Here is an 11,585-nt window from a genome sequence, read left to right as displayed (position 1 = left end):
TGTGTCATATGTCATAGGACCGCAAAAAAGCGGAACGGCGTAGCTATGCTAAGGGCAGGTCTACACTAAGCTTGAAAACGTGCCATAGCGGATTCACGAAACGGACGATTTTAATATTTACTATTGTTAACCGTTTGTTTCAAAAATAATTAAAGCTAGGCTACCCATTAGTTACCCAAAATAAATAAACACATTAGGATTTCAAATATTTTTCTTTTTATTAGATTTATCTCATTAAGGAAATAAAAACTACAGCTTTAATAGTAAAAGAAACTCATAAATGCTCCCAAACAAAAAATAATATAAACCATAATATTAGATTATTTATTATTAAGTATTTAATTAAAAAACTTGTTTTATTAATTTTACCTGTTAAATGCTCAAAAATATTTTCTTGTTAAATTTCACAGAACCCGATCGATCATAAAACTCCGTCTGCACATTTCATAGTGTCTTCAGTATTATGGAGTTAAAGAGAGAAACTGAAAGTTTTTTATATAAATTTTCAGGTTAAAAAAACGTAGATTATTGTTTGACCGGACAACACTTGCTGATGCCGGCTACCCAAAAATAATTCCCCCTAATTACTTCCTGTACGCTCTTACATCAAATTTAATAAAAATAATTCTTAATTCTAGTGAACGTTAGATTTTTTCATTTATTACTTTTCCTTACGGATAAATTAAGTAAGCGCAATCTCACCCTATGTCGAAATTAACACTGGACACGACATAGCTTGGGATCCATCGCTGCATTTCTGCATTGCCTATGGGCCTTATTCCCCCACACTATTATCTAACTCTCATAATTTTACATATATACAACCTTCTTAATTAAAAAAAAACATTGGGTGCTATTTGTTATACCCTTGAATTCAAGAAATCCAAATTTCGATCAAATTCAAGTTATCTTAAATTCCAGTAGTTACCACTTGAATATCTGATGCAAATTTTTCTTTCTTAGTGGTGGTAAAAAATTCAACCAAGTTAAATACTAAAGTTATACATTTTAAGATATTTAACTAACTAAATAGGGCAAAGGATTATGACGTTGATTGATAATATTGGTAATATTCAATCAACGATTATGATTAAAAACAAAGAAAAATCTTAAAGGTCTGAAAGGTCGTTGTTATGCCGTTATGCGTTCACTAAATTAAAAATTCAACCACTCAATATCTAATAACCGCTCAAACTCTATACTCAGGGGTGAGTTTGTTACGTCCGAAATTTTAATGGTTTTTCTGAATTAAAACTAAACAAAAGTTAACTAGAAAAAAGCTCAAAATATTAATGAGCGCCAAACCTAGGGCCTTATTTAAAACTTTACTAAAAGGAGAAAAATACAGAAAACTTAAAGCCAAGATTCAATATTTTACAGATCAATAATTTAAGGTCACTTCTGACTCTTAAGGAAGCACCCGTGTAGAAGAGGAATCAGAATCAAATTACTTAAAATATTTGCTTTACACCATAGTGACTCACCCAGTAAACATGTATGTACCTCTTAATTATAAACAAAAAATTAAATTTAACTTTGTTTCACCCCCTTAGTATTGAAGTATACGAGCTTTACAGGTAGTACCAACATGGCAACTAACAATTTATTTGTACACTTAACAAAGCAAGTAACCTACAAGGTCAATAATCAGGTAAGGAGAGATTTAAATGTAGTCAAGAATATACAATTTAAAGCAAAATAGATTATAGGTAGGTAAAAAAAAAGAAATAAGTAAAACAACAGGTGTCTTTTTACTCTTGAATTAAAGCTAAAATGGTTAAGCTGCTATCGAGTGTAGAAATCAATCAGTCGCCACTTCTCTTGTAAGTGGTTCCAGCCACTACAGCGGTAAGATGTTTCAGATTAGCTCGTCACAATCGAGGAAAATAGCTGACACAGCGGTGAGAATCCAAAAGATAACAAGGGTTCAACTCAACCACCAGTACAGGTACATCAAGTATCGCAAAATTCCAAAAGATAAAAAGGTTTACCCAAAGGGTAAATCGGAGTCCACGATAAATGCAAAACCAAGACAAAACATAAAAGAAATTTCCTCTATTAAAATGAGATCAAGTAAAAATTATTAGTCTTACCTCGCAAACCAATGAGGTTACCAAAAACGTACTACTAAGGAATTCGAGGCAGTAGGTTTGGTCTTAAATAAACCACTGGACTCTGTGGAGGTTGTTATAAAATCCCCTTCGGCGCAAAATTACAGTTTCCAAACAAGAGTAGAACTATACCGAAATTTCAAACATAACTGGAGTACTTTGATCGCCTATAAACACTAAAATTTCCAAAAGTTCCAAGGACAACTTGCGGTCACAACTACAACCTCCAGCAAACTAAGAACGATCTAGAATTGTCTTCTTCCAAAAGAAAACTAGAAAAACTAGATCTTAATACAAAACCTGCATAGAATGCTAAAGTAAACAAATAACGTAAAAGTCTCTAGTTAGTCAAGAGGAGAGAAAATTTTTTTTTTTTTAACTTGTGACTTTATTATTGCAAAGTGTTACATTGATTTCTGAAACTCAGATCTGAGTTGCCGGACATGGCATCACCGCCAATTCCGCCAGGAGTCACATGTTTCGCCCTCATAACGGCATCATCAGAATTGTATAGTATAGGGTGTCCCAACTTCAAGGGTGACCATTGGAATCTGGGAAACCGTAAAAGAAACATTATTGATTAGTTTATGTCAAAGTTGCCAAATTTGATACTGCAGTTTAGGAATTATATTTGCGAAAAAGTCTGAAAACATAAACAAAAATTCAAAAATTGTCTTATATTTTTTTGTAATATTTGAAGCAATAGAATAAAATTAATAAAACTTTTTTAGAATTTTAAATAAAAAAAACTTTTTTTAAATTTTTTTAAAAATTTATAATACAACGTTAGCGCCTTCAGCGATCATCAACTTTCTTTCATGGGCACCATATTGGATTATGCTTTTAATTACTTCGTTGAAAATTATATTATCAACCTCTACTAAGATGATTAAATCTAAAAAAAGAACATTTAACATATTGCAGTCTAACCTTAAGAGAATATTATGAATTTTTGATGTTGCGATATATGCTCTCAAGAAATCAGGAATGTTTTAAGAATGGATAAGCACCTTAAATTTAAATTAATCAGATTTTGGACAGTTAAATTCTTTTGAAAATATTTTCACAAAATAATTAGAATACTCCTAAAAGGGCCTTTCTTATATTACTAAAACTGCCCTAGAAGTAATTTTGTCAATTCAGAATTCAAGAGTCAGATTTGAACTTTTGAAACCCATAACAGTCATATTGGGTTTAATGTAAGAACTTCAGATATTATATAGCACAGAGGGGTACAGTAGAGCTTGTAGGATTAAACCAAGATTAAGTTTTTTTAAATTTCGCGTCTTTTATGTTTACGTTTTCTTCGCAAAAATCTATTTTCTATATTTCAATAAGAATATGTATTTATAAAAAACGATTTCTTCTAAATAGCTAGACTATAATGTATAATAAAAAGCATTTTTTCCTTTTCCTGACAAAAATTTATTATGATGCAGTGCAAAAGTGCACTGATTTGCAGGATCTTAGGTAATTTTCCGTCTGAAACAACAATAAAATCGCGTTTTATGAATATAATAGCATGAGGATAGGCAAGAATATTTTTATATGACTATTATAGAATATTAAATACTATAGAAATTAAACTACTATAGAAATATTTCATACTTCTAAAAAAAAAAACACAATACTTACATTTCAACTTTATAACAAATCATACAAAACAAGAAACCTTGATATTAATTAATAAATAGGTGTACTTTACATAGACTTTGTTAAAAATACAGAGGACTGCTTAATGTAAGCATCCAGCTTCGTCTTAAAGAGCTCCGATTGTATTGGTTCATTCAAATTGCACAATGGATTTCTAACAACATATTCAACAAAAATCTAAAACAGAAAATTTTATTACTTTCTTAGTTATACATGTAAAAAAAATAAAAGTGAGTAACTTAAAATATGCAGCAAATATATCTTTCTCACGAGTCTTGTGTCATAGAAAATCAACTACAATTTATAATTTCAATTAAAAATATGTTGTATTTTAAAAAGGGTCATGTCAAATCTACTTTTTGAAATCTCAAAAAAGTTTTAAATGAATTTGTTCCATATCGTCACCAGTGTAATTTCATAAAAACCACATTTATTATATGTAGAATTTTAATGTAGGTAAATGCGTTAACAGATGGTTAGTTAATTATTCAAAATATAGATTTAAAATCACTTACTTCCTTATAAATCTGTTGTAACAGATCTCTGATCCCTTGGGAATGGTTATCAGTATTTAGAACAAACTTTAAACCTGATGGTGTTTCTAAATAATGTAAGCTGTATTTAGAGGTTCTATAGAAAAGAAATCCTTCTTTAGTATCTGTAGGAGATATTCTATTCACAAAGGACTTAATTGAAAATAACATTCCATATGTAAGTTTGGCTTCCTAAAATAAATAATAAGGCATAATGTGATACAGCTTAACATATTCACTATAATTATTTATAATAGTTAGATTTAAGGTGAAATTCAAAGAGAGCTGAGGAATATGCCAGTTAAATAACCAAGAAGAAGCAACAAAAACATATAAAAAATCCTTTTTGTAGTATTGGTTATATCAATAATATACAGTGACCGCCTAAAGTTCCGCATAAATTCGATAAAAATTAGAGACATGATTTTTTGAGAAAACGCTCGGACCCGTCGATTTTTATTTAAGTTGCGCATTATTTCACATAATTTTCTGTATACAGGGTGGAACAAAAAAAAAGATATGATGTCATCGGTCATTTTTCTAAATGGAATGCTATATTTCTTATTGCATTTATGAAATATAGGCAAAATTCCAAGCAAGTTTCGTATAACACACCTTATCTCAAAACTCAACTGTTTCCGAAATATTTACATTTAAATAACAAGAAAACAAATAAGTACGTCTATTTACAATTTAAAGTAAAATCGAGGATAGAAATAATGTTATAAACACTGCCAATTGTTTCTATTTCCATGGTTGCACTTGTAAAGAATCTCCATTTTCGAATGTCACTGTCAGTTCGAAAATTAATAGTTTTTATCAGAATAAATTCTGACTAATTTAACGGAAACCCAACGAATTGAAATTTTGATGGTGCTACGGTACGGGGATCGAGTGCGCACGCAAAAAGAAGTAACTGAACTGTTTAATGCCAAATACCCAAACCATCCTATTTCTTAGTCAACAGTTAGTAGAATAGAGCACAAATTCATACCTTCAGGTCATGTTAGGGATTTGCCAAGACCAGGTCGTCCAAAAATTTCTGAAGAAACAAAATTAAACGTTCTGCTCTCCGTCGAAGAAAATCCAAACAATGCAACTTCACAAATTTCAGTTGATAATAATATAGCAGGAACGTCAGTAAGACGCATCTTAAAAGCAAATAAATACCACCCTTATAAAATTAGAGTAATACATGAATTAAATGAGGACAATCCTGATTGAAGAAACCAATTTTGCGAGCAAATGATGTGAAATAGTGTCCTTATTTCAATTATCACAACTCTCAGTAAATAAAATAAATTATTACAAGATAAAAATCGATATTGTGAAATATTTACATTAAGATTTAAATATTTCGACAATTATTTCCAAAAATAACAAAGTAGTTGAAATAATGAATGGTATAATAGTTCTATTAGAAAGCTTCTAGGTGTGCAACACCTGTGTATGCTTGATTCTTATGATTTACTTTATCATAAGAATCAATATTAATATTATCATGGAATATTAAACAAGCTTAAGCTATTATTGAGAAAACATATTTCTCCTTCCCTCCCTTAGCCTAAATCGAAAATAAAATTTGGTCTCACAAATAAAATTTCTTATTTCATCAACAAATCTTTTCCCTTTACTGATCATCTTTACTTGATTGTGCAAGATATGTTGATCTCTCATATACCTACTATTGAATGTTGATTAATTGATCTATTACTCTAAAGTGCTTTCCCAAATTGATTCTAATTTGATGTTTGTTAAAAGGTTTTTTAGTATTGACATGTTAGCTTTTTGTATAGACATATTCCATATTCAAATCAATTAAATTAAAATGTTTTGATTTGTTAAATATTTAAGAAACAATATTAGTAATAAAAAATCATAATATAACAAATAAGGACTTATACCATGATTTTTAAAACTGATCCACAAGAAATGCATTATAAAGCATATGTGAGTGGTGCAGACCTAAACAAATTAATAACTACGTCGGTTGAGGGCGGAAGACCAAGGCATAGAATTTATAACCAATAATTATTATTGTCTAGTCTCTAAGAGTCAGGGAACAAAATGAAGTATGATCGGTGCTTTATGAAATCCACACTGGCAATGCCAAGGTATAGGGCACCACGGTGGCAAGGAACAAGATATTGAACTTGACGACAGAGCAGTGATATTATCAATTAAAAAAAATACAATTTAAAGATAATCAACAGCTTATTAACAACTTATCAGGTCAACTAGTAATTGAATTTTTATATACTTAGGAAATTTGTACATAGATAAATGTTTTACACTATCTGGAAGGTCATCCCATAACTGAACTGCAACAAAATTAAAAGATTTTTGAAAGTTAGCTGTTTCATGCTGAGGTATTTTGTAATTATTTTGAAATCTAGTATATAAGTGCTCCTGCATAGTAAAAAGCCATTTTAAATAGAGTGGTTAACCTGTTTTAATAATTCTGTGCATAAGGCAAAGTGTATGGTATTGATGTCTGCTAGCCATTGATAAAATTGAATATTTACTTAGGTATGGAGTTATGTGCTTACAAAATGGTATATTGTAGGACAAATGCGTACCATATATTGCTAATATATGGTGTGTGTGTTTTTAAATCACAAAGTTAATTTGAATAAAATTAAAGACTCTTGAAAGGAAAAGTCTCTTGGTTTTACAAACACAATTTCAATTACAGTATTGAGTTATCATTAAGGGTTCCAAAATAGTTGCACATGTCCAAATTGAGATCCCATACCTTAATATAGGTTTAATCAGTGATTTTTTTCATGGAAGTTTACTAGTACTATTTTCCTTAACAGACAGCTTAATAATGCCTTAATGTTTCCTGTTATATACTGAACATGCGAATCCCAGCATAGATGTGGTATATGTTTGGTCTTATTGATAAGTATTTTACTCAGCCTATGACAAGATGAAAGTCAAACAGTGGGATAGCACTTACAAGGATAAAGATATCCTATAAGTTTTTCTCTACCCTATGTTATTTGGTGGAAAATCAGGATAAAGTTTTGCATTAATGTGTGGAGGACCTTGGATCCATTTGATGACAAATGTAAAAAACAATTCATCTATACTATAAAGCACTATGCTAAATATCTAGGAACAATAGACATTAAAATAATAAAAAATAACTGTCTATAATAATACCTCTTCTTTGGTCATTCCTGAATGCTTCAACCTGTTCCATTCTTGGTAATATAATAACGTTCCTACTCTATCGAAAATGTAAATGTTATGTACAGTCATTATTTTAAAGGGTAGGTAACATATACAGCCTAAATAAATTGGCTTTATAGCGGGGTTTTCATTTTAACGAATGATGATCAAATAGTAAATAAATAAAAATCAGGAAACATATCAGCTGACTTACGTCAGTTGTCGACAAATACAAGTTAAGCGTTGATGCCAGATTTAGCTATGGCTTATTCAATGGTAGTCACTCGTAAGGGTATTTAAACAATTAAACTAAATAAGAATTCACTACAATTTGGTTGGAACATATATCTTCTGTAAAATCAGATTATATTAAGGAAATAAGACATTATCTTAAAAATGTTTATATGAATATATTAAACTAAAAGCAAAGTAGTACATCCAGACATAGAAATTTATAATTTCTTCCTATTCTAATTCTTTCGACTTTCCACCCCAGAGTTCACAAAAAAAAACTGAATGTGATTAGAAATTTAACAGCTGAAAATTAAAGAAAATATTTAGTTTTTGTTTTTTATATTGACACGTCCATGCGATTTCACTATCTATTGCAAATCTATAGGGCTTATGATGAGATATGAGTAGATCTCTAGTCAGACAGTACACATCTTTCAATTTATGTCCAGTATTGGTCCAAACTAATTCGAAATGTCCATGGATTCAGTTAAGTTGTATTTGTAAAATGGAATTTTATTGACCTTCTAAAAGATGCTTTAAAAAGTGTAATTAGTTCGGTTGAGTTTAACTCAGTGGATAGATTTCTTTGAGAAAATTGGACTCTATTTTTATAGATACATAGGATGTCCATCTCTGGTCGAAAATAGTTCTTAAATTTAGAGCACGTATGATGAAAATATGAATTTTTTAATCCAATTGCTTAAAAAAAAAGGAAAGTCATTGGACTATAATATTTTAAAAATACTTCTAATACTTATCTTTGGTCTAAGGTCGAACGACACGGTATTGTAAACACCTGTAGGACCATAATTTTTTAGGTCTTGGATCTTATCAAAATAAAAAGAAGAGTTGCAAAATAAACTAGTTTTAATGAATAAACTTTAAAGAAAAGCTAGTTGAGGCAAAACAATCATCCATAGATTTTGTGAGAGTTGCAAATTTATATATTGGTAAGTAAAAATTATTATAAGGAGTCATTTTTCTAAATTTAACTTATTAAGATTCGAAAAACTTCGAAGTTGTGGATGAGAAGCTGTGTTGATAAAAATATAATTTTCGTCTACTCCTCCCTACCTCCGCAAAAAACTTACTTTTCGGAAAAATTTACATGATGCAAATCTGAGATTTATAAATAAGTTGTCAATTCCTAGATATCAAACAGCCTTCTTTCGTCGTAGTTTTCTGTATAATGCTGTGGCAATTTACAATGACCTTGTTCCGAATCCTATAAAAGAAATGTCAGTAGCGGGTTTCAAGAAAAAACTAAAGCTGCATTTTTTAACAAAACAGAATAGCTAAATTATCAGTAGGTATTTCTTATTTTATAATTTTTTGATTTTTATGGACCAATGGGTGTATATCTGTTTATTTTTATATTAATATTAGTGTTACCATTACAAATGTTAATTTTTTTCTTTCTGTTGTGCTATCTAAAATAATTTTGCTTACTTTTTTAAATAGGTTAAGTAGATTAGCCTTTGGCTAGACTTCGACTATGTACACTATTGAAAAGTACAAATAAAGCCATTATTTATTTATTTATTTATAATTACAAAAAAATATTTATGTAAGCATTCTTTTATTAAATGTGTTGTCCTTTCTTTTTTAGATTATTTTAAAATTCTTGAGGTTTCACATAATTAGAATTATTGAGGTTTTGTAATTATGTAGAAGAGTTTAAAAACATAATTTAAGTTAATAAAACTTTGATCCTTTTTATGAGTTACAAATCATGTTTGTAATTTTTTTTGTGTTTACAGTAACAATAAAAATTGCAATATCAAGATAAATACTTTTTTGTCACCTTAATAATTTATTTTATTGCATAAAAAGTCTTTAAGGTAATAATGTAAATAAGATGACTTTAAGGCTTTCTAAAGGTATCTCTGTGCTATCTAGGAGACCTCCATGCATTTTTGATTCTAAATTTTTTGGATATACAAAATAAAATTGTAAACGTAAAAAGTAAAATTGTTTTGAACACCTTGTATAATGGATGATAAAAGGACTGCCTCATTCACAAATATTCTAGATGACTTCATCTAAAAGACCATTGCACACACATGCTTTTTTATATATCCCTTTCAATTGAAAAATTATTCGTCCAGTTGACAATTTTATTGAATGGTCAAAATTCAATTTGAGTGTCCCCATGGGAGAAATTTTTTGCTGTCTGAGTAAGAGAGAACGGCTACTTCTGACAATTGCTTCTAATGCTTCTTCCAAATATCTTTCATCTGCATAACAAAAAAAAAATAATTTAAGATTGATATACAAATCTCTAGTTATAATTTTATAAATATTTTGCCTGAACGATTCTTTATTTAAACTTAAGGGATTTAAGACTGTAATTTATGTCAGAATAATTTTCAATCAAAATAATAAAAGATGTTTTTATTTATCAAAATTTTACAAATTACAAAATTAACACATAGTTGAGTACCGTAAAATGGGGTGAATAGAAACAGTTTCGGACTTTTCCTACTCTGTTGCTAACATGGTAGTCACCTTTTTCCGAATCTATAGGTCTCGACTTGTAGATCAAAAAGCGCATAATATTTTTTTTTTAAATAGAGGTTTTTCCACAAAAAAAAAATAAAAACGCTCTTTTTCTATTCACCCTTAATGTGGGGCAAATAGAAACACCCAGTTAAATTGGTCAAATTTGCTATTCTACCCACAGGAGGGCGAATAGGAACATCTAAAAAAATTTTAAATTGATAAAAAAATATAAATACACAAAAAAAAACTGACAAAAACACCAATTTTATTAAAAAAAAATTTATTTCTATAGAAATATAACAAGTTTAAATAGATTATTTAAATTAAACAACTTTGATGCAAATTAAAATTTAAAATGTCTCTTCTTGACGTAGATGCTTCTATCTCGTCATCAACTGGGAAAACCTCCCAACAACCTGGCTAAAATGAAAGGTGGGAACATCCGGAACTTCTGGAAATCCATAAATATATCCTGACGAGTGTTTGGTTGGGGCGACTTCTTAAGAAGGTGGCTTCAATGTCATTTTCTGTAATATTAATGACTTGTCCGATAAAATATTTATTTCTTTGTCTATTTCGATACTTTGTTGGAAAACACACCAGAAGCCAAGTTCCTTTATCTATTAATTCAAGCGAAATAGGAGAAACACATCGGAACAATTTACCCTCAAAGCAGACTGATGCTGATGAATTATTTGTATCCAACTTATTCTCGGACTTATCGGTGAAACTTGGTAGTGAAGTGTTCATTTCTGAGTCTGCATCTGAAGAATGATCTTGATCTTTTTCTATTTCAGAGTCTTCACTTGAAAAATGATCTTGAGCTTTTGCCATTATTGGCATGAAATTACTAAGGGGCAAATTCATTTCCGGGTCTGAATCTTCATTCAAGGTGTCCATCCGTCTTTCCAAATCATTATCCTCTTGATCTCAAAATCTGCTTTCAAAATCTGCACTTGTAACCCTTTTGCCAGCAGGAACTTGAATTTTACGACGTCGGCTCTTCACATTTTGACCATCGCCATATCTCATTGTTCTTAGAAGGTTTACCAAAGAGTTATTAAGTCCTTCTTCAATGTTCTGATTCTCATCATTTGTCTCGTCAAGATTTTGCTGCGGAAGGCGTCCCAAGACTTGATCCCTATATAGTGGAAAAATTTCACACTTTCTAAACCCAGATTGTATGTTTTTTCCAGCATTAGGCTCAATAGCCTTTAACAAGTCATTTAGCAAGAAAGGGAATCTGTCCTTTGGAACCGTGAAATGCTTTGAACCAGCTCCCATTTAACATTTTTCAAGGATTTGTCGCCAAGCTGTTTTAAGAGTCCACGTCCAGAGGCTGGGTCAGAGTTGAGTTAGCAGGGAGGAAGATAAA

At 30.1% G+C, this 11,585-nt stretch overlaps 1 protein-coding gene across 2 annotated transcripts; it reads right to left on the bottom strand.

Annotated features, from left to right (window-relative positions):
• Positions 1 to 3,512: 3,512 nt before the first annotated feature.
• LOC126733988 (trafficking protein particle complex subunit 1) lies at positions 3,513 to 7,673 on the bottom strand. Of its 2 annotated transcripts, XR_007659918.1 has the most exons (4): positions 7,466 to 7,673; positions 4,280 to 4,489; positions 3,747 to 3,941; positions 3,513 to 3,593 (listed from the first exon to the last, which is right to left on the bottom strand). XR_007659918.1 is itself a non-coding variant. In XM_050437494.1 (3 exons), the coding sequence occupies exons 1-3, from the start codon at positions 7,562 to 7,564 to the stop codon at positions 3,813 to 3,815; spliced, it is 438 nt and encodes a 145-aa protein (XP_050293451.1). In that variant the 5' UTR covers positions 7,565 to 7,673; the 3' UTR covers positions 3,743 to 3,812. The 2 variants fall into 2 exon arrangements, 1 of the variants encoding a protein (XP_050293451.1); XM_050437494.1 differs by lacking the exon at positions 3,513 to 3,593 and having other exon boundaries at positions 3,743 to 3,941.
• Between the last annotated feature and the right edge of the window lie 3,912 nt (positions 7,674 to 11,585).

The sequence above is a fragment of the Anthonomus grandis genome, chromosome 3, assembly GCF_022605725.1.
Source record: "Anthonomus grandis grandis chromosome 3, icAntGran1.3, whole genome shotgun sequence".
Classification (NCBI taxonomy): Eukaryota; Metazoa; Arthropoda; class Insecta; order Coleoptera; family Curculionidae; genus Anthonomus; species Anthonomus grandis.
The sequence above is the reverse complement of the archived record's forward strand: the minus strand, read 5'-3'. Positions and strand labels throughout refer to the sequence as shown.